This window comes from Phoenix dactylifera, chromosome 3 (assembly GCF_009389715.1).
Source record: "Phoenix dactylifera cultivar Barhee BC4 chromosome 3, palm_55x_up_171113_PBpolish2nd_filt_p, whole genome shotgun sequence".
Taxonomy (NCBI): Eukaryota; Viridiplantae; Streptophyta; class Magnoliopsida; order Arecales; family Arecaceae; genus Phoenix; species Phoenix dactylifera.
Window position 1 is genome coordinate 14,712,687 of NC_052394.1, and position 24,043 is coordinate 14,736,729.

A 24,043-nucleotide genomic window follows, 5' to 3' on the forward strand; every position below is an offset into this window, starting at 1 on the left:
GCAGTAGAACTTGGTGAGTTCGACATCCGCTACCAGCCCTGACCCACCATCAAGGCCCAAGCGCTCGCGGATTTCCTCACTGAGTGCACGGTGCAGGAGGCGGAACCTAGGTCGCCGGAAACACCCAGCCTCGACCTCCCGATTTGGACGCTTCACATCGATGGGTCGTCGAACCCCGAAGGTGGAGGGGCCGGGCTGGTCCTCACCAGCCCTGATGGAGTGATAGCCGAGTATGCCTTGAGGTTCGGATTTCCCGTGACCAACAACGAGGCGGAGTACGAGGCCCTAGTCACGGGACTCAAACTCACCAAGGAGCTCGGCATCCGGCGCCTGAAGGTCTTCACCGACTCCCAGCTGGTGGTCGGGCAGGTCCGTGGGGAGTTCGAAGCCTGGAACCCGACCATGCAGAATTACGTCCGGAAGGTGCAAGCACTCATTCCCGACCTCGGCAGTGTCGACATCCAGCAGGTCCCAAGAAGTGAAAATGCCAGGGCCGACAGGTCGTCCCGCTTAGTGAGCGCAGACGCGCACAACTTGTCGAGGGCGATCTACCTGGAGACCCTGGATGCCCCGAGCATCGGCGAGGCTGGAGCGGTGATGGCGATTGATCCGGAGCCGTCTTGGATGGACCCGCTTGTCGCCTACCTCGCCGAAGGGATCCTCCCTGAAGACGAAGATCAAGCTCGGCGACTTGTTATGAAGTCCGCCCACTACGTACTCTATGAAGGGAGGCTGTATCGGACCTCGTTCACCGCCCCCCTCTTAAAGTGCCTCCGCCCCTCGGAAGCGGCCTACGTCCTCGGCGAAGTCCACGAAGGCGTTTGCGGATCACACTTGGGGGCTAGGTCCTTGGCGCACAAGATCATGAGGCAAGGCTATTATTGGCCTACCTTGTTGGAGGACTCAAAGGATCATGTACGGAAATGCGACGCCTGCCAGCGCCACGCCAACGTTCAGAGAGTCCCTTCTGTCCCCTTGGCACCAATCACTGCACCCTGGCCCTTCGCCCAGTGGGGAATGGATATCCTCGGACCATTCCCCGTCGCTTCAGCTCAGCGGAAATTTTTGATTGTTGCAATCGACTACTTCACCAAGTGGGTGGAGGCAGAGCCGCTGGCCACTATCACGGAGGCGCAAGTCCGGAAGTTCGTGAAGAAGAACATCATTGTCCGATTTGGGGTACCTCGGGTCCTCATCTCGGATAATGGCCGACAGTTCGACAACAAGCATTTCCGTGACTTCTGCGAGGAGTTCGGGATCGAGCATCGGTTCACATCTGTGTCGCATCCCCAAACCAACGGCGAGGCCGAGGTCACAAATCGGACAATCCTCCAAGGAATCAAAGCGCGAATCGGTCGGACGGGGCAAGCTTGGGTCGAAGAACTCGAGAATGTCCTTTGGGCGTATCGGACCACGCATCGGACCCCTACCGGGGAGACGCCTTTCAGCCTAACCTATGGCACGGAAGCCGTTGTCCCCGTGGAGCTCGGACTCCCCTCACCTCGGGTGGCCGCGCACCGACCCGAGGCTAATTCGGAGCAACTCCGAGGGAACCTGGATCTCTTGGAAGAAGCGAGGAAAATGGCGCAGGTTCGGATGGCGATGTATCAGCAGAGGGTGGCCCGATATTACAACTCCAAGGTCCGACCGAAGCTTTTCAGAATCGGAGATCTGGTGCTAAGGCGAGCTAAAGCATCTCAACCTGCGGAAGGTGGGAAGCTAGCGCCAAATTGGGAAGGCCCGTATAGGGTTCGCTGGGTAAACCGACCTGGCTCCTACCAGTTGGAGGCCCTAGATGGTCGAGAAATTCCAAGGAGCTGGAATTCCGCTAACCTGCGGATGTATTACCAGTAGAACGACAATGCCAGAAAGACAGTTCGAAAATGTATAACACTTTTCATTTCAATAATTTCTGGTTACAACGGCGTGCTCGTGTGATTACAAGAAATTCCCAGAGGGGAATTAGGGTGTAAAGAAAGTAAAGAAGAGGTGGAGACTCCGAGGAGCTGGAGATCTGGGATCCCGAAACCTCCATCCGAAGCGGCTGCAATCCCACCGGAAGTGGGTGCTTCCAACCGGAGGCGCCATCGACGTCCTGCGAAAAAGACGAAGAGCCAGCGCGGATGAAGAAGAAGTGGACGAAGGAGAAGTCCACACCGCTCCTACCCAGAGGCGCCATCCACGAAAAAGACGAGGAGCCGCCGCAGACGAAGCTCCCGCTGCCTCCAGGGGAACGCCACCTCCAAGGGATATTCCGGTCCTCCCCAGTGTTAGGGGAGAGAAGGAATACAAGGGAGAAGAGCATATGGAGGCGCGGTCCCGGATCAAGCACCTGGTGCGGAGCTCAATCGGGAGGCCGAACTTCAAGGAGGCGAGACGTGATCCCGGATGAAACGCCTAGAGCGGAGTTCCGCCAGGGAGAACCTCCTTGTTGATCCCAGATGAAACGGCTAGTTGGCGGAAGTCGCGAAGGGCGCGCCTCCCGTTCCTTCGGTAGGGGTCTCTCAACCATGCGCCGGAGAGGAGGCCCACGATCCATGGCAACCTGAACAGCTCCGGCTTGGCAGGCTCCATCGCACCTGCACCTATATTTATAGCCAAACTGCGGCCCCCCGGTCGTTCCGATGCGGGTGGCTCCAATAAATGCGGGCGCATTGAATCCGGAGCCGATCCGGCTCTCGAGGCGTATCTTCCCGCGATTTCCTAAGCGTCATTCTCCTTAATCGCATTCTTTATGTAGGACACTCCGGGTGGCCTGTACCCCTAGGTCCACGTATCTCCGCTCGCGCCCCAGGCCGCATCCGCCTCGAAGAACGCGCGTATCGCGGCCGCTTAACTGACACTCCTCGCAAGCAGCAACTGGCGATCCGATTTCCCAGGTAACCCCTTAATTAGCATTTAATGCCCATCTGGTGTTCCCCAGGCGACGCTTGGAGAGGAGGAGAAACACGATCGCAGCTGGCCACGGAGAAATCCCGTCGGGCGGCAAGCGACAGGCGCACGACCAACGAGCGGAATTTTCCGAGGCTCGGCCCTCGGATGCCAGGCTAACCCGATGATCATCCCGGGAGCAGACTAGCCTGAAGCCCCGACCGGTCGCCTCGGCTTGCGCCAGCCTTGGCCGACCAACGAGCGGAATTTCCCGAGGCTCGGCCCTCGGATGCCAGGCTAACCCGATGATCATCCCGGGAGCAGACTAGCCTGAAGCCCCGACCGGTCGCCTCGGCTTGCGCCAGCCTTGGCCGACCAACGAGCGGAATTTTCCGAGGCTCGGCCCTCGGATGCCAGGCTAACCCGATGATCATCCCGGGAGCAGACTAGCCTGAAGCCCCGACCGGTCGCCTCGGCTTGCGCCAGCCTTGGCCGACCAACGAGCGGAATTTCCCGAGGCTCGGCCCTCGGATGCCAGGCTAACCCGATGATCATCCCGGGAGCAGACTAGCCTGAAGCCCCGACCGGTCGCCTCGGCTTGCGCCAGCCTTGGCCGACCAACGAGCGGAATTTCCCGAGGCTCGGCCCTCGGATGCCAGGCTAACCCGATGATCATTCCGGGAGCAGACTAGCCTGAAGCCCCGACCGGTCGCCTCGGCTTGCGCCAGCCTTGGCCGACCAACGAGCGGAATTTCCCGAGGCTCGGCCCTCGGATGCCAGGCTAACCCGATGATCATCCCGGGAGCAGACTAGCCTGAAGCCCCGACCGGTCGCCTCGGCTTGCGCCAGCCTTGGCCGACCAACGAGCGGAATTTCCTGAGGCCTAACCCTCGGATGCCTGGCCTAGCGCCAGAAAAATTTCCTGAGGCCTAACCCTCGGATGCCTGGCTTAGCGCCGGAAGAAACTCCCTGAGGCCTAACCCTCGGATGCCTGGCTTAGCGCCGGAAGAAGTTCCTGAGGCCTAACCCTCGGATGCCTGGCTTAGCGCCGGAAGAAGTTCCTGAGGCCTAACCCTCGGATGCCTGGCTTAGCGCCGGAAGAAGTTCCTGAGGCCTAACCCTCGGATGCCTGGCCTAGCGCCGGAAGAAGTTCCTGAGGCCTAACCCTCGGATGCCTGGCCTAGCGCCGGAAGAAGCTCCTGAGGCCTAACCCTCGGATGCCTGGCTTAGCGCCGGAAGAATTTCCTGAGGCCTAACCCTCAGATACCTGGCCTAGCGCCAGAAGAATTTCAAGAGTCGGGAGTCAGCGAGACGCTACCAAGAGTTAAAAAGAAGAAGGACGAAAGTGAAATGAAGAAACTCTATTTGCATTAACTTTCATTGTTTCAGGGCCGAGACCCATACAACTTGGCAAAACACCAACACACAAAGAAAAGAACAAAAATATAGAAGGTCAGCTTGGAGGAACCCCCGGGTCGGGAACGCCGGGCACGTCCGCAGGGGGTAGGGAGACGGTTGGAGAATCAGCAGGCGATGGCGCCGGAGGGGAGTCAAGAAGGGAGATCCCACTCAGGTCAATTTCGGAGTACTTAGCCGACACCCTTGCCAGGCCTTCCTCGAAGCCTAAGACAAAGGAGTCGGACCCCGCGTCCGACATGTCACGGACGAACTCGTCAGACTGACGATAGGCCTGTACCGCCTCCGACATATCACGGGTGAACTCGGCGGACTGACGATAAGCCTGTACCGCCTGACGCCCGATCTCCGCACTCTTCTCGGCCAGCGCCGCCTCTGCCCGCTCCATAATCTGAGCCTTCGCCTCCAAGACCTTCGCCACAATCCGGTCATCCGCCTCGGAGGAGACCCTCAGCAGATCAGCCTGAGCCTCCTTGTGCTTCGCCTCGGCAGCAATGCGAGCAGCCTCAGCCTCCTCCAGGCGCGAATGAAGCTCCTGGTCGCTCGCGCGGAACTTCTCCAAGGCCGACTCCAATTCGCCCAGCTTGGCTTCAAGAGACCGGGTTCGGTTGCGGGCGTTGTCGGCTGACCGCTGGGCCTTCTCCCACCTCTCCCGGTAGTCGGCAGCCTTCCGGGACTGCTTCTCGGCCCGCTCCTCCGCCTTCTTGATCTCGCCCTCGAGACCCGAGGCAACCTTGAGTTGCTCCTGAGCCTCCAACAGTTGCTTCTCGAGGGTGGCGAAGCCGAGTGCCTGCTCTTCGGCCACCTGGAGCCTCGTCTCGAGGTCCCTGGTCGTCCTCCCCGCCGCAGCCTGACCTCCCTCCTCTACTGCCTTCAGTTGGCTCTCGGCCCTCGCCAGAAGCCTCGCCTGTTCCTCGTAGCACTCCTCCAGGCGGATCATGTACTGGGCGAGCTAAGAGATAGGAAAAACGAGGGCGTCAGGCGGGGATCAACAGAGCCTATAAATGATGAAAGTGACCAAAAGAGCACTCACCGACATGAGACAGACGCAGCTGGCAGCCCCAACGTCAGGGACCCTCATCTCCCGGACCCGCCTGCGGTCCTTCTCCAGCAGCACCGTCTCGATGAGGTTTCGGGCGCCGGCGAAAGTGAAGGCCGACCCCGACTTCTCCCCGGAGTCGGACGGTGGTTCTGCAGCCTTACCCTTACCCATCGCTTGGGGAAGAGTCATGCTGACCATGCTCGGGGCGGGGACCGCCCCTGGAATTGACAGGGTCCCGCTCGACCGGGGCCTCGGCGCGTCCCTCCTCATATCGTCCGGAGCCGACCGAGTCGAAGGCTGGGCTGGGGACCGATCACGTCTGACCCGTCCATCTCGGGCGCGCCCGGGTGATGCCTCCGGAGAAACGGTAGTCTCGGCATCGGAGGGCTGATACAGCGTCAACTCCCGGTCCGCGCCCGCGGCGTCCCCCTGATCGGTGGGTCCGGACCCGTCTGTCGGCGTCGGAGTCGCCTGCCGGCGGGACTTCTTCGCCGGTGGGGCCCCGCTCGGAGGAGCTCGTTTCTTCCTCCGGACTGTTTCCAGTAGGGACGTCCTACCAACAGCCGTTGCCTTGTCCGACCGCATGACGTCGTCGATCTCTGCAAAAAGGACGAGGTGGTCGGAGGTTGAGAAACTGAAGGAAAGAACGAGACGAAAGAGGAGAAAAGAGCTAAAAAGAAATGGTGGCGGGCTCACGGTCAGCGGGGACCGAGCTCAGACCGACGTTCACCAAGGTATCCTCGGAAATAAGGCGAGCCACCGGGGGGAGCCGGCCCTCGGCAACCAACTCCTTCAAGACGGCGACGCCATCGGATTCCTCCCTCGACAACCTCGATAGGCCAATCGGGGACTTCATCGGCGTCTCCCAAGTTGCCCTGATTCCCCAAGAGGGATCTGCGTCAACGAAAAAGAAGCGCCCCTTCCAGCCGTGAATAGAGGTAGGAGCCTCCTTGACGAGGCCGCACCCTCGCCGCGCCGCAAAGCACCACCACCCTTTATCCTGGGGGCGGCCGCTCAGGCCGTAGCATTCCCAAAAGACATTCAGGGTGGCGGAAACCTCGTGCATGCGGCAGAGAACCTGAAAGGCCGTCAGGGCGCGCCATGAGTTCGGCACCAGTTGCGTCGGCGCCACTCTTAAACCCCGAAGCACCTGAACGACTAAGTCCGAGGGGGGAAAGCGGAACCCGGCCTGAAGAATGCCCTCATTGATGGCAACCTTCCCTGGAGGAGGATGGGACATCCTCTCCTCAGGCCCCGGGAGTGTAACATTGCAGGCCTCGGGAAGGTGGTATCGAGCCACGAACCTATCTAGGTCTTCGGCGACCAACTCCGACTTAATGCGGTCTGCTCTCACTTCGCCCATCCCTAATGGCCAGTGAATCTACGGTCAGGACAGGGTCAAGAAGGGGGAAAGGACCGGAACGACTGGAGTACACTAATACAAAAGGAGAGTATGAAGAGCCCTAAATTGGAGAATGAGGCAACTCACCGGAAGAGAAGGAAGAACGGCTCCGAGAGCATCAAAGGAGGAGCAAGCGAACAGTCCGACGGCGATGACGGCAGCGCAAAGGAGAAACTCGAAGATGTCTGTAAAGAGAAAGGCGGACGGAGGAGGACCCCCGGTTAAATAGGCGGAAAGGTGGGTGACGCCTCGGTGACGCCAGAGGACGCCTGGCTGCCGAAGGGTCGCTCGCGCCCCAAAGGCGAATCGACGCCATTAAGGAAGGATGTCCGCCGAAATCCTCAGACTGCCAGGTCAGCAACAACCGCCATACGCCATAAAGAAGGCGGGGAGCTCGAAGCGCGCGCGCCTCTCCGAGGGATGGCGGCAATCTCGAAGCATCACTTCCTTCACCCGTTCCCCTTCTGGTTCCAGGCTCGGAAGTGGGGGGCTACTGTTACGGGGGAACTCAGCCACCATGCCCCACGTGACCGGCACGCGCGCCCAAGAAGACTACAGCTGCCCCTTGATCCAATAACCCGACCCCGAGTCGGATATCTTCGGCTTCGCAGCCCGACCCCGAGTAGGCTGCCCCTTGATCCAGTAACCCAACCCCGAGTCGGATATCTTCGGCTTCGCAGCCCGACCCCGAGTCGGCTGCCCCTTGATCCAGCAGTCCGACCCCGAGTCGGATATCTTCGGCTTCGCAGCCTGACCCCGAGTCGGCTGCCCCTTGATCCAGCAGTCCGACCCCGAGTCGGCAATCTCTCGACAACGACAGGCTGTTCCCCTGAAGCACGCCGCGACCCACTGCTCCACTACTCCCTGCAACGGTCGTATCCGGCGCTGCTCCACGATCTCCTGTAACAGCCGTACAAAGCGGAGCTCCACTACGCCCTGTCATGGCCGTACCCAGCGCTACCCCACGACGCCCTGTAACGGCCATGTCAGTGGCAACTCCATCGTGCCACACGATGACCAACCCCCCAGAAGGACCCCCCAGCCTGGTATATATGCGGCTGGGGGGAGAAGGGGGGGTAAGCAAGAACTTCCAGTGCATTCTCTTACTTGCTACTATTATCTCTCCTTCTCCTCCAATCTCCTCTGACTTGATCGTCGGAGGGCCCCCACTACCCCAGTGGTGGTGCGAGGCTTGCTTGCAGGTTTCCCGGTGAAAGGTGGAGCACAATCAACACCAACCAAGACAACTCAGACGGAATCCCGTTCACACCGCTGTGCCAATCGTTCTCGGTTTGGACCACCAGCAACAACACTTTTATCATTTTCATCAATGTTCTGCCCTGAAACTCTCAAGAACACCTCTTCCAAGGTTGTGACAGAGATACCATAACTCTCAATGCCAAAATTTCCCTCACTGTAACTGGAGTGACATTTTTCAGAGCTTAGATGTGGTCGTCTTATGCAACTGTCAATTTCTCGAAACATATTCTCAAAGGAAGAAGATGATGTAAGCGGAAGTCTGAAGGAAATTTCTGTACCTACCTAAAGAAGCAGAAAATGAAATGCAAAAAGTTTCAGCAATAAAGAATAATTGAATGAACAACAGAAAAATAGGAGCAAGAAAATAGTAGGTTAACTTTAGTAAAAGTGGTTATCCAGGCTTTACAAGATAAAATGAACAACAAGCCTGCAATGAAAGCCAGATTATTAAAAAGATTAAAAACTATCTAAAACCATATTCCCCACATAGATCATTGAAATAAACATGATTTAGATGCAAGGACAGCAAAGTTGCTTTAGTACTCGTGGAATTAATTTCATGTCAAGTAAATAAATTGACCATAAATGTAAAACCTTGGTTATCTTTTTCCTTGTATTTCATGTCTTTATCTACACCTAGGTCAGCGAAGTGTGTGCTTTTCTCTAACCCAAAAAAAAGATCCAGATAATCTTGTCTTCAACTTCAAATCATTCATCATGCCTTACAGGTTATTCTTCTTGATCATTGCAGGTGAAATAAATGAAACCTCAATAACTGAAATCAGAAGAAAATGAAACAGAAGAGAGGAAGGTTTGTGAGGAAAACAAAGAATGGCGCCTTGCTACATACTGACCTAAAAATAATCCCTTTATTAGTATCAATTAGCACAACTGCTGAAGTAATGGAAATATAATTAAAAACCTCCTTTAGTGATAGGCCTTATTTAATTACATTTTGCAAACTATGGTGCCCAAATACATCTCACATGACATACGATATTGGAGCTCTTTTGAGCACCTAGTTCAACTGCTGCAAGCATCATGGAATATTATTGGAGCATTTGATATACTTAATGACTGAGACATAGTCCAGCAAAAGAGATACTTTGATCTCCTAGTATTAAATGAGAGGAGTCATAACTCATGTATCTCTCCTTTCCTTTTATTTGGTTGTTATTTGAAAAACTTTGGATGTAGCAGAACTGCAGATTGATTAAGAATGCTTTCTGAAATCATGTTTGAAAGTCTTGAGTCAATGGTCTATCTAGAAAGATGAACTGTGATTCTGTGAAGAATTTGGAGTTATTTTGTTTCAAAGAAACATCTTGGCCAGGTTTGGTCTCTTTCATCCCTCTAACTAGTCCCTTTGCTCCTCATCTTTTCCTTCTTTGGTTCCTTTCTTTAGGTTTTTTAAATTATCATATTGTTAGAAGACTTAAATCGAATTAGGGAATTTATTTTAGTATAAGGAGTCCAGATCCAATGGGAATTGGCTACCTCATGCTTCCTATTTTTCTCGTCCTCGGTGGCTTTGGAAATTGTGACTATCTTTTCTATATTGATTTTCCTTATTCTTGTAGGACAATTATCCATGGAGTCAATGTATTTATAGTGCCTAAAGAACATATATTCAATTGATCGATTTAATAAAATTGACCTAAACTCTAAATGTTTTTGAAGGTTTCAAACTGTCTAAAGTAAATATCCCATCTTTTACCTCTTTCTCATTTTCTGTTTCATCTGTTTCTGCTCAAAATACAATTGATAAGGGCTTTGGGTGTGGTCATCTTGACATCAAGTGTCCTTAGTGCATAACCGTCACATGCAATCAAAATGAAAAGTTTAAATCATAGACCTCAATTTGTATGCCATGGTTACAGGAGTTCTTCTTAACAAGCCAACTATCAAACCAGAGTTGCAAAGGAGGGTTGAGTTTGAAGCAAACTGGACAGGGAGATTGCTCAAAAGCTTGATCAGGTTAACCAGTTCCCTCTATCAACTCTTCAGGCCACAATAACTTAAGACTTCAAGCAACTTCAGAAGGACTGACAGGAACCAGCTTCAACATTAGTTATTATTGCTTAAGAGCCTATCAAACACATAATAGAGGATATGCAGGACCAATGCCTTTATGCAGAGGATGCTAAAGGTAAAAGGTTGTCATGACCAATGGTGCTTCATCAAGATGAATAACTGCAACCAGAGAGGTTTTCTTGTTTTCATCAAGTTATTATTATTAAGAAAATGAATGCATCAAGTGGTATAACAGGGTTTCAGTCTTTTCATGTGATGCCTCAACGAGAAGAATTTGTTTGAAGAATCCTTTTCTATTTGGTCCCATTGTTGTTAAAATCTTACAATTCATGATCCAGATCTTACGATCTGGACCAAAATGCCCCTAGATGATCCGATCCCATCCTTGGATCAGGATCAATGTAGGAACACAAGATTTAGATCCATATGACGTACTATATGATCCTCTTTGGATCAGAGGATCTAACTTGATTATGCTAATTAAAATCAAGGATGGATCAGATTTCAGTAATTAACATAACTTTGGGGCTCTCAAACTATTTGCCAACAATAACTCTTGGGTGGTAAAATTAGAAAGTCTATTATTGAAGCTCATAGAGTTGATAAAAAAAAAAGATTTTTTTTTGTATTTTTACAGCCACACATTAAAGTCTCATCCTTGTTTTTCTAAAACATTCTATGTAAAACTATTGTTAAATTGATTGATAATATATAAATTTCTTGAATAACCAAACAAAGTATTGTTCCATAAGACATGCCATGCGCCTATATTAGTCGAAACTAGACTTTTTGAAATGTAAGGCTTTCTATTCATCATTCATCTATTTACAGTTGACTCATATCTCATATTTCCTTATATTTAAAAAAAAATCTGAAAGAAATCGAAAATCTCTTAGGAGTTATGATCCCATCCAATCTAGCCCCCTTTAGGGTTTATCACTCAATCCCAATCTTGATAACAATGTTTGGGCCCTTCAATCATGAGTGTTAAAGGTGAGCTTGCAAATATCAGTCACAACTATTTGGCGTGTTAAAGTTATTTTAAGCAGTTCGCAGATAGTGTTCACAATTGATTAGAAAAAACCACTTGTCAAAACGTTTATAAAGGGGTGTCACTTAGATATTTATTATGAACAAGGTCCACTGTACCGGTACCGGTTGGCGTACCGGTAGCAGCTCGGACCTGTACGTACCGGTTCCGTATCGGTCCGTACCGGTCCTGTACCGGTACGCCAGTTGTACCGGCCAGTTTTTCAATGACAAGCTCCCAGTACCGGATCCCACGCTGATCCGGTACCAGTCCCTATCCGGATCGGTTCGTATCGGCCCGTGGCCGGTACGGGCTGGTACGGCATACCCTGTTTTATTTTCATGAAGAGTGATCCTCAAACATTACTTTGCAAACAACAGAACACGATCGAAATTCATATTTCATATTTTTGCTGCAGTTGATTCCAGATATCAGCAGTGGCATTTTGAGGTTCCCTACGGTGTCTGCTGTCACTATTTCTGACCAACTCTCCTTGAAAAAGAGAACTGAATTACTTAATTAAGTATTTTAAAGTATCAGTGCAGCTTCAGACTCAATATTTGGATTTTGAATATCTTCTAAAGCTCCAGAGCATGTCCGAAAAACATACAACATTCTGTTACACTTCAAGTGGCAATAAACCATGCAAAACAACTGCAGCATTATGATAAAGAATATGCAGTTGTTTCAAGTCATCAATTAGGCAAAAGATAATGCATGAACCAGTCAGATTAGAGAAAGTTGTAGTACTGCATGGATGCTGTCATTTAATTGATATTTTAGTTTCATAAGAGCATGTACATAGTGATCCGTATTTCTGTTCACAACACATACAGTGAAACATGGATAATTCTAAAGCATACTAGGAACAAATTTTTTACATTCTAAAATAAATATGTGGCCACAACAAGAGCAATCCAAATAAAAGAAATAAATCATTGATACTCTATGAATCATGGAAAGTTGGAAACAACAGTTTCAATCAAGATGCTCCTAATGTCCATAGTTATTTCGTAAAAGCAAGAAGAAGATCGGCAAGAGATATCTGCTAAAGACCAAAAACAGATCAGTGAAAGAGAAGTACATCAGATAAGCATGTAGCAGTTGAAACATGACGATGAACAATGTTCGCAGCCACAGAGACACCATGTGCAGCCTAAATAGAATATTATGAATATTAGATAGTAAACAAGAGTTAAATTTACATTAAAAAACTGAAAGATAAGCTAAGTGATGAGAGCACAAAAGTGCGACCTACATAATACTAAAATTAGTGTTATTGTTAACCGATAATGATAAATTCACTGGATTAATATTATATTTGGGTTTAACATAGATTAGTATAAATTAGAGATAAAATGCACATTGAGTGCAAATTTGACTTCAAATCGGATCCGAGTCGGGTTCGGAACCGAGTCGGGTTTGGGTCCGAATCGGGTCCATTTCTTTTGTGCTTTTGGAAAATAATTTTGGGCAAATCTAAATGGGCTATATCATAACTATAAGGTACTGGGTGACCCATGACTTGAAAGAATTGCACTTGACCTCCAGCCAGAATAGATGACCTGTCTACAAGCCAAATTTCATATCACACTATTTTTCTATATGACTAATTGAATGGAACTTGGTATCTCCCAGCCTCTCCAACCTTCCATGCTCGTCCGACTACTGCAGCGTGATCCAAGCACCGTCCCCGCATCTCCAGTGGTCCCGAGTCCCTACTTCGTTCGCATCACAGCGCCCGCGATCAGCGTCAAGCTCCGTCGATCAAGTGAAGCATTCCTCCCAGCCGTCCGCGTTTCTCCCACCGCGTGCCAGCGTCCCCACCTTCCATTCCAGCATCCTCCCCTCTTCCGGATTCAAGCCGTTCGCATCCCCCTCATGGCCCAAAGAAGGAAGCTCACAGCCTCCCAAATCAGCGACTCCCCTCACGCGTCCGTGATCTTCTCCTCCGCATCCAAGCATCTGTGCCAGCAGCACCCGAGGAAGGAAGCCAGCGTCCCCACCTTCCACTTCAGCTTCCAGCGATCCCGCGCCCGTGAAGGAAGCCCCAGCATCCTTCCTCCTCCGCGTGTGATCCCGACGATCAAGCCCAGCCGAAGCAGAGAAGATCCTCCGCAATCGTAGCATCTCAGCTCTTTCGGCTTCAGCCCTTCCTCCGCATCAAACTCCCAGCGGCATCGCGTGGCTGAAGAAGGAAGTCCACGTCCCCAAACCGTGATCGGCTCCTCCCTGCAATCACGGAAGATCCCAGCATCCGAAGAAGGAAGCCCCAGCCAAGATCGCTCCTCCTCCGCCTCGCAGCCGTCCATCTCACCGCATCCAGCTCCTCACAGCGCCCGGATCACGCCAAGATCGACTCCTCCCCGCGTCCTCACCGCGTCTGCCATCTCCCTTCCGCGGCTATAAGAGGAGAAGGAGGAAGAGGGAAAGGGGTGTGCTCGGCTGGGGTGGAGGCCAAGAAACAGAGGAAAGGAAAGGGCTCTCTGTCGGCTGGTCCAAGGAGGAAGAAGAAGCTCTGTTTTTGTCCAAAAATAGAGGAGAAGCCCTGTTTTCCGAGAAGAAGGAAGAAAAAAAAAGCTATTTTTTTTTTAACTGTTCAACCGAGTTACTTGTTCTTTTTATTTCATTTTTTTTATTTTATGTTCTTGTAATCAATTTCCTTTTCATGAAATCCATCAGTTTCTTTTATGAAATCCGTGTTCTAGGTTCAGTTTAATGTTTGCTTCATATACAATATATTAATTTTCTTTTAGGCAATCCATGCTCTAGGTTTAGTTTAATCTTTGCAGTTTATTTTGAAATTCTTAATTTTAAGATAACTCTGAAATTAATCTTTGCTATTCGACTGGCGATTTTAATTCATATTCTGTCTTTAGAAATCGACCCCTAATCTGCATCCAATTTCAATTGCAAAGTTTTCTGTCTTCCCTTTGTTTATTTTCAATTAGAGAACATTCAACATCCCTGATATAATGTTTTTCTTTAATCATTCAAAAATCGATTTTGAATCCGAGTGAACGTTTTAATTTTTATGCAACTCCAATCGCCTCCCTGTGGATCGACCTCTTACAACCACTATTCTTCGGGTAGCACAGGTAAGAGTAAATTAAATTTAACTTTTGTTCGTCGGTTCTAACAACGATCTGTCTAGCGTATTTTTAGGTAGACAGGAAAGGACGAACAGAATTTTGGCGCCGTTGCCGGGGAGGCAAATCGAGAAGCAAGAACGATCACGAAGATCAAATTGGATTTTGGATACCCGGAGTGAACGCACTCCGGTAGTGAGTTTTTATTTTTATTAATTTTTCTTATTTTGATTATTTTTAGTTAAGTAATTTTGTAGTTATTATTAGTTATTATAAGTTTTTTTTTATTAGTTATTCTGAAATTTGAAATTCGAAATTTAAAGTTTTCTAAAAAAGTAAAAAAAATTGAAAAATTTCCAAAATTCAAAAATTCAAAAAATTTAAATTCAAAATTTGAATTCTGTGATTCGAAATTTGAAATTAAAAAAAAAATTTAAAAAAAAAAGTTAAGTAAATAAAAAATAAAAATTTAAAAAAAAAACAAAAAAAATATATATTATTTTTGCTAGTAATTGATAGGGTGCAATCCCCCGAGGTGATCATACCTCTATTGGGGCTCCTCACGGAGTAATCTCCAGAGCTTATTCAACGGGCATTCGGAGATTGACTGACGCATAAGGATTAGTTTTAGTTTACATTCAAGTTATTCCTATATTAAAATTAAAAAAAAACAACATAAAATTAAAAAAATAAGAAAAATAAAAATAAAAAAATTGCTTGCTCATTTAATCAGTACAACCTAATGACATTGCATAAACTTTAAAAAATATTGATTATTTGCTGCATTTAGTATTAAGCATTTGCATAAAGTAATTAAGGGCAAAACCCATTAAAAAGATAAGGTCGGGAAGTCATTACCTGTTCTTAGCCCAAAAATCACCACCTTGCATACTTATCCTAAGCCAAATTAAATTAAAATCAAATTAGACGTTGGCCTTAGGGTTTTCGAGCTCAATTAGGCTCTTGGAAAGAAGCGGCTGAAAGCCACTCCAGTGAGGATTTAGTAATTGGTGATGTCTAGGAAAGTTTTACAACAGTGAGAACTGTTACGGGTATTGTGGTATCGGTGTATCCCTTCTGGCACCACCGCACACCCCGGGACTTTCCTGGTCACTGTTTACTGGATCACTTAACTGGTAAGCTCAAGCTTAATCTGAAAGGGAGATTAGGAGCTGTCTAATCTAGAGAGAATTTCAGGAACTTTTTAACCTGATAAGTCTCTGTGCAACTAGATTTAAGAAGCTACTAAACCTCACTTAGCTCTAAGACTAATAGGGTCAAATTGTTATGTGGTGTTGATTGTGGTCATCTGTGTCTAGCCCTTCTCTTCTCTTTTAGGATTTCGTTTAGGAGTCGAGTCTAATTAAGTTATTGATAATGTATGCATGGTAGAAGATCATTAAGGGATAAATTAACCCCATTTGATCCTGAGATTGACAAAACTTTTCATCATAACCTGCGAACTGTAAACCAACCGTCGATCTCTATAATGGGTGAACATATTAGAACCCTGAATGAATTGTTTGCACCCGCATCCGCTAGTCCCCCTACTTGCATAGTATTACCAATTAATAATGCAGCCCAATTCGAGATTCGGGCTGCAACAATAAACATGTTACCCAAGTTTCATGGGTTCGAGAGTGAACAACCCTACATTCATCTAAACAAATTTTTGACAATCTGTCAAACGTTTAGAAATCAAAATTTAGATGAAGAGGGTATTAAATTAAGGTTATTTCCCATGACTTTAGAGGATCGTGCTGCTGCATGGCTGTATTCCCTAGCTTCAAATTCCATCACATCATGGGAACAACTATCTAGGAAGTTCATGGCTAAGTTCTATCCCATGGTGAAGACTGAAAAAATTAAGGATGCCATCAGAACTTTTAGAGAAAAATCTGAGGAGGAATTTTCTCAACTTTGGGAAAGATTCCATGATCTTTTGGTCAAGTGCTCGCACCATGGGCTTGACAAGGCTGATCTAGTACATTTCTTTTACAAAGGACTACCTCCAGCACATAGAAACATGATCGAGTCCATGCACAAGGGTAGGTTCATGAACCAAACCCCGGATCAAGCCTATGAATTTCTTGTTGACTTAGCCGAGAATGCCCAAAATTGGAGTAGCTATGGTGAGGAAATAAATAGAGATGAGTTCGGGTCTAGAAAACCAGGTAATTATGAAATGAAGGCAGACCCAGAACTCAAAAATGTCATGTCCAATCTGGTGACTGGAATGAACAACTTAAGCAAGAAGTTTGATGCTTTCACTGTTTCTACAAGCTCGAGTTCATACAAAGAGTTAAATCCCATAATGAAAGTGGATCACGAGCCACATAATTTATGTATCTTGTGTAATAGTTCTGAGCATCTAGTGGAGTGCTGTCCTAGTTTATCCAACATTAAGGCTGAGCAGGCAAATGCTCTAAACTCATATAGTGCCTTCAAGAAGCCCACTCCCAATTCATTCAGCCCAGTTTACCACCCTGATAATAGGTTCCATCCAAATTTCTCATACAAGCAAAATGAACCTATTCAGCATCAAGGTGGTCCACCAGGTTTTCAGAAGAATTTTTCCAGGATAGGTCCATCACAAATAAACCAATCATTGGCTCCACCTATCCCTACTTATAGTGCCCCTATCCCTCAGCAAACTACATCATTGGAAGCCATGATGGCTAACATGATGAAGCAGCAACAAGACTTCATCCAACAACAACAACAGACCAACATGGCTCAAACCCAGACTAACCAATTCCATGCGCAAGCGATTGCAAAACTTGAGGTTAGTCTGAGCCAAATAGCCAACTCTCTAGGGGATAGGAAGAAAGGTGAATTGCCCAGTCAGCCAGTGCCTAACCCTAGTAGGCAACAGAATCAAGGGCCGAGAGGCCAGTTTCATATTGATTCTAATGGAAACCCTACCCATGAAGTCCAGGCAATTACCACCTTACGGTCTGGCAAGCAAGTGGACAACAAGGTCCAACTTCCTGTGCAAGAAAAAGAAGAAAAGCATGAGCCAAACCCCACCCAGAAAAAGACACAAGAACAGGGAACACAAGGAATAAAGGAGAAACCAATAGAAACTTACACACCTAAGACTCCCTTTCCTAGTAGACTACAAGACTCAAAGAAAAAATCTCAGTACGATGAAATCATGGAAGTCTTTAAAAATGTCCAGATAAATTTACCCTTCCTAGATGCCATCAGACAGATCCCCTCCTATACAAAATTTTTAAAAGACCTAACCACGGTAAAAAGGAAAACCAGTATTCCTAGGCAAGCTGTGATGGCTGCACAAGCCTCATTTCTTATTCAACAGCAGATTGCCCCAAAATACAAGGACCCTGGTTGCCCCACTGTTGAAATTAAAATAGGAGAAACCATCATTCGGAGAGCCCTATTAGACTTAGGAGCAAGTGTAAACCTATTACCCTATTCTGTCTACACCGAACTAGGTTTGGGGGAATTAAAACCCACAAACATTACCTTGTCATTAGCAGATAGGACTGTGAAGTATCCCAAAGGAATTGTAGAGGATGTGATTGTAAAAGTTAATGAATTCTACTACCCTGTGGATTTTGTAGTTCTTGAAACTGAACCAGTAAAAAATCCAGAAAGTCACATCCCGGTGATCCTAGGTAGACCATTTTTGGCCACTTCAAATGCTGTGATTAGTTGCCGAAATGGAATAATGACTCTAGCCTTTGGGAACATGACTGTCCAGCTCAATGTTTTTCATAGTAGTAGTCAGTCAACTAAGATGGATGATTTGGAAGAAATTCACATGATTGAGAATATAATTAGCAGTTCTTTTGAAGAATCGAGTTATTCTGACCCATTAGAAAGATGTTTGGCTAATTTTGGTCAAGATTGTGTGTCAAGTCAAGAGGTTAATGCATTGTTAGATTCCATTCCAGTGATGGATACTAGCAGATGGGCCACCAAGTTTGAATCATTGCCTATTTCGGAATCTCAGCTAGTGTCATCCAATATCAAACCTCCACAACTAGAACTTAAAGACCTTCCCGAAAACTTGAAGTATGCATTTCTTGGAGAAAACAAGACCTTACCTGTTATAATTGCATCGAATCTAACTAAAGAACAGGAAGAGAAGCTGTTAAGTATCCTTCGGAAGAATCAGGAAGCTATCGGTTGGTCTATAGCTGATATTAAGGGGATTAGTCCTTCTGTGGTCCAACATAAAATCCATCTAGAAGAAGATGCAAAAATTTCTAGAGAACCACAAAGGCGACTTAATCCAATCATGAAGGACGTAGTTCGAGCCGAGGTCATCAAGCTTTTAGATGCAGGGATTATATATCCTATTTCTGATAGTCAGTGGGTAAGCCCAGTTCAAGTCGTACCTAAAAAGTCTGGCATCACTGTGGTGAAAAATGATCACAATGAGTTAGTCCCTACTCGAGTCCAGACGGGATGGCGAGTATGCATCGACTATAGGAAGCTTAATGCCATGACTAGGAAAGACCACTTTCCTCTACCCTTCATCGATCAAATGCTAGAACGGCTAGCTGGCCACTCCCATTACTGTTTCCTCGATGGTTATTCTGGATATAACCAAGTCCCTATCGCACGTGAGGATCAAGAGAAAACCACATTCACCTGTCCTTATAGTACTTTTGCCTATCGTCGCATGCCTTTTGGGCTATGCAATGCACCAGCTACATTCCAACGGTGTATGATGAGTATTTTCTCCGACATGGTGGAGAAATTTTTAGAAGTTTTCATGGATGATTTTTCTGTATTTGGATCTAATTTTGAGGAATGCCTACACCACTTGACACTTGTTGTAGAACGCTGTAAACAGAAAAACTTAGTTCTTAACTGGGAGAAGTGTTATTTCATGGTAGAATCAGGTATTGTTTTAGGACACATTGTGTCACAAAGGGGAATTGAGGTGGATAAGGCCAAAGTAGAATTAATTGCTAAATTGCCACCTCCCAAAACTGTTAGGGAAGTCAGATCCTTTTTAGGGCATGCGGGTTTTTACCGCCGCTTTATCAAGGATTTCAGTAAATTGTCGAAACCCTTATGCGATTTGTTGGCGAAAGATGCTACTTTTAATTTTTCGCCAATTTGTATACCTGCTTTCGAAAGACTAAAGTCTGAACTAACTTCAGCACCCATCATAAGGAGTCCTGATTGGAGTCGTCCTTTTGAAATCATGTGTGATGCATCCGATTATGCCATAGGTGCTGTCTTAGGTCAGCGAGTAGAGAAGCTTCCCCATGTGATTCATTATGCGAGCAAAACTCTGAATGACGCCCAACTTAACTATTCTACCACTGAAAAAGAGTTGTTGGCAGTGGTTTTTGCCCTAGATAAATTTCGTCCCTACCTGATAGGATCTAAGGTTCTTGTTTATTCCGATCATGCCGCCCTTAAGTACCTTCTCACAAAGAAGAATGCTAAGGCAAGGCTCATTCGTTGGATCCTATTGCTCCAGGAATTTGATCTCGAAATTCGAGATAAAAAGGGATCTGAAAATGTTGTAGCTGACCACTTGTCCAGATTAATTGTTGAATCATCTGGAGAATCCATGCCTGTGTCCGAGACCTTCCCTGATGAACAATTAATGATGATTTCCCATACCAATGTTCCATGGTATGCTGATGTAGTCAACTACCTTGTTACTGAACAAATGCCCAGCTCTTGGACCAAACAAGAGAAATTTCGCTTCCTAGCTCGTGTAAAATGGTATTTTTGGGATGAACCATACCTGTTCAAATACTGTCCTGATCAAATCATCAGACGATGCATCCCTGAACACGATCAAAGGAATGTCCTTTCCTTTTGTCATGACCACGCTTGTGGTGGTCATTTCAGTGGTAAAAAGACGGCTGCAAAGGTCTTGCAGTGCGGATTCTATTGGCCCACACTATTTCACGACTCACACGAGTATTGCAAATCATGTGACCGATGTCAAAGACTAGGAAAAATTTCAAGAAAAAATGAGATGCCCCTGAACCCAATCTTAATTGTAGAAATCTTTGATGTTTGGGGTATTAATTTTATGGGTCCTTTTCCTATGTCATTTGGGCACCAGTACATACTCCTAGCTGTTGACTATGTATCTAAGTGGATTGAGGCTATCGCGTGTAAGACCAATGATCACAAAGTAGTGATCAAGTTTCTTAAGGAGTCTGTCTTCGCTCGCTTTGGCACCCCTCGTGCTATCATTAGTGATGGGGGAAAACATTTTTGCAATAGAATTTTTAAAGCCCTTGCTAGGAAGTACAACATCACCCATAAGGTCGGTACACCATATCATCCACAAACGAGTGGACAAGTTGAGATTTCCAACAGAGAAATCAAGACCATCCTTGAGAAAACTGTCAATCCATCTCGAAAGGATTGGTCCCTTAGGTTAACAGATGCATTGTGGGCATATCGTACGGCCTACAAAACACCAATTGGAATGTCCCCATACAGGATTGTCTATGGCAAGGCTTGCCATTTACCTGTCGAGTTAGAACATGAGGCCTATTGGGCAATCAAACGCTTAAATTTCGATCTCGACAAGGCGGGAGAACATAGAAAGCTTCAGCTTGACGAGCTTGAAGAAATTAGGAACGATGCTTACGAGTGTGTTAAGAAGTACAAGGATCGTATGAAAGTCATGCATGATAAAATGATTACTCGTAAAGAGTTTTACCAAGGACAAAAAGTTCTCTTATATGATTCTCGATTACATCTATTCCCTGGAAAACTTAAATCCTGCTGGACTGGCCCATACACGGTAGAGAAAGTACATCCGCATGGTGCGGTAGTAATATGCAATACTAAAGATGGTAGGTCATTTCAAGTTAATGGACATCGTTTAAAACCATACCTTGAGTATTTGAGTCCAGAAGTCGAGGAGACACTTCTGACCGACCCTGTGTATCATGAATGAATTATAATTGTCTGGCTGAAGACATAAAACTTAGCGCTCTTGGAAGGCAACCCAACATATAAATATCTTCTATAAAAAAAAAAAAAATTACTAACATGCAGGTTTGGGGAATTTTACCCCAATTTTCAATTTACCTACCCATATCAGGTAACTTCTCCTCTGTCCTCTTACTGCTTTAATTTTTCTTTAACATTGAGGACAATGTTAGATTTAAGTTTGGGGGTATTTTTAAGCATTTGGAATTTTTATTAAAAAAAAAATTTGGAAATTAAAAAAATAAAAAAAAAAAATTAGAACACACAAGGTATATAAAATCTAAGAGCCCAATGACTAGTTGGAAGTAGTGCAAAGTGAGTTCTTTTTATTAAGTTCCTTTTAGTGAGTTGTAAGCTAATTAGTGCTTTGAATTTCACAACACATCTGGCCTGCATTTTCTAAGGTATAGGTTCGACACTGTGTTGAGAATATGGTAGCAACCTCGAATCCTGATGAACCATCTTTTTCTGATCCAAAAAAAAAAAAAAAAAAAACTAATTGGTGGATTTAGTCAGGTACATCGAAAAGGGCTACCTATTGTCAAAGGCCAGCGGGCTTGTGATGAGGAACCCGAGCATAGGTCCGTAGGGGAGTCTTGATGCCCGACACCTCATGCCAACTGGTGTGAGAATTGTCGACTAATTGCTCGCTACATGGAGGAATCATCACAGGAGTAAAAGTGCACAATATATACATTATCATTTCCCTTTAATGCAAAAACAAAAAAAAAACAAAAAAAAACACAAAAAAAAAATCTGAAAAACAAAAAAAAAATGTATATTGACCTTAAGAAAGACAATAGTGTGAAAGCCGTCGTTGTAAAAATTCGAGTAAACTGGAATATTACAGATAAAGCCCATGAGGTATTAAAGTAAACATCCACAGCTCTCGAAATCCTGCAGAAAAGATGATTTTGAATCAGCAAATAGGTCTTGTCCGACCAATTCTTGGAAACTACTAATATTAGCGATATTTTGGAGATCCAAAACCTTAGCTTGTGCATGGTCCAAACTTCACTGAGCACTCAAGTATAAATAAGTTTTACAACTCCCTAACGGAAAACTTAATGACTTCAACTTAAATTGCATACTAACCTAGAATTTGGGCTACTTAGTAATTAAAACCTTGTGTGCTTTTGAAATTCTTATCAGTTATGTACTTGAAATTAGACTTTCATTTCATAAAATAAATTTTATTTTGGGATTGAAGTTTGTGGGTAACTTCACTGCAAACCCTCACGAGACAACACTCGTCCACTAGGGTAACCTAGGGGTTTAAAGGCTTGTTGCATGTGCTAAGTGCAATCGTAATGCTCTACGAAAGTGAGTATTTATCTTAGGATAGTTAATAAATAACACTTTTGCTCTCTCATTTTATCATTTTCGCACCGAATTGCTAGAGACTAGCAATAAGCTAGTTGGGGGTTGTGATGAGAGCACAAAAGTGCGACCTACATATTACTAAAATTAGTGTTATTGTTAACCGATAATGATAAATTCACTGGATTAATATTATATTTGGGTTTAACATAGATTAGTATAAATTAGAGATAAAATACACATTGAGTACAAATTTGACTTCAAATCGGATCCGAGTCGGGTTCGGAACCGAGTCGGGTTTGGGTCCGAATCGGGTCCATTTCTTTTGTGCTTTTGGAAAATAATTTTGGGCAAATCTAAATGGGCTATATCATAACTATAAGGTACTGGGTGACCCATGACTTGAAAGAATTGCACTTGACCCCCAGCCAGAATAGATGACCCGTCTACAAGCCAAATTTCATATCACACTATTTTTCTATATGACTAATTGAATGGAACTTGGTATCTCCCAGCCTCTCCAACCTTCCATGCTCGTCCGACTACTGCAGCGTGATCCAAGCACCGTCCCCGCATCTCCAGTGGTCCCGAGTCCCTGCTTCGTTCGCATCACAGCGCCCGCGATCAGCGTCAAGCTCCGTCGATCAAGTGAAGCATTCCTCCCTGCCGTCCGCGTTTCTCCCACTGCGTGCCAGCGTCCCCGCCTTCCATTCCAGCATCCTCCCCTCTTCCGGATTCAAGCCGTTCGCATCCCCCTCATGGCCCAAAGAAGGAAGCTCACAGCCTCCCAAATCAGCGACTCCCCTCACGCGTCCGTGATCTTCTCCTCCGCATCCAAGCATCTGTGCCAGCAGCACCCGAGGAAGGAAGCCAGCGTCCCCACCTTCCACTTCAGCTTCCAGCGATCCCGCGCCCGTGAAGGAAGCCCCAGCATCCTTCCTCCTCCGCGTGTGATCCCGACGATCAAGCCCAGCCGAAGCAGAGAAGATCCTCCGCAATCGTAGCATCTCAGCTCTTCCGGCTTCAGCCCTTCCTCCGCATCAAACTCCCAGCGGCATCGCGTGGCTGAAGAAGGAAGTCCACGTCCCCAAACCGTGATCGGCTCCTCCCTGCAATCACGGAAGATCCCAGCATCCGAAGAAGGAAGCCCCAGCCAAGATCGCTCCTCCTCCGCCTCGCAGCCGTCCATCTCACCGCATCCAGCTCCTCACAGCGCCCGGATCACGCCAAGATCGACTCCTCCCCGCGTCCTCACCGCGTCTGCCATCTCCCTTCCGCGGCTATAAGAGGAGAAGGAGGAAGAGGGAAAGGGGTGTGCTCGGTTGGGGTGGAGGCCAAGAAACAGAGGAAAGGAAAGGGCTCTCTGTCGGCTGGTCCAAGGAGGAAGAAGAAGCTCTGTTTTTGTCCAAAAACATAGGAGAAGCCCTGTTTTCCGAGAAGAAGGAAGAAAAAAAAAAAAAAAAAGCTATTTTTTTTTTAACTGTTCAACCGAGTTACTTGTTCTTTTTATTTCATTTTTTTTATTTTATGTTCTTGTAATCAATTTCCTTTTCATGAAATCCATCAGTTTCTTTTATGAAATCCGTGTTCTAGGTTCAGTTTAATGTTTGCTTCATATACAATATATT

General features: G+C 46.5%; 1 protein-coding gene across 1 annotated transcript in view; it reads right to left on the bottom strand.

Annotated features, from left to right (window-relative positions):
• Positions 1–24,043, bottom strand: part of LOC120110109 (ABC transporter A family member 1-like) — a 32,003-nt gene that overhangs the window by 5,070 nt on the left and 2,890 nt on the right. The window contains exons 4-5 of the mRNA XM_039124046.1: positions 12,140–12,211; positions 8,043–8,273 (exon numbers count right to left, since the gene is read on the bottom strand). Coding sequence (XP_038979974.1) covers positions 8,043–8,273; positions 12,140–12,211 — 303 coding nt within the window. The remainder of the gene's footprint in view (positions 1–8,042; positions 8,274–12,139; positions 12,212–24,043) is intronic.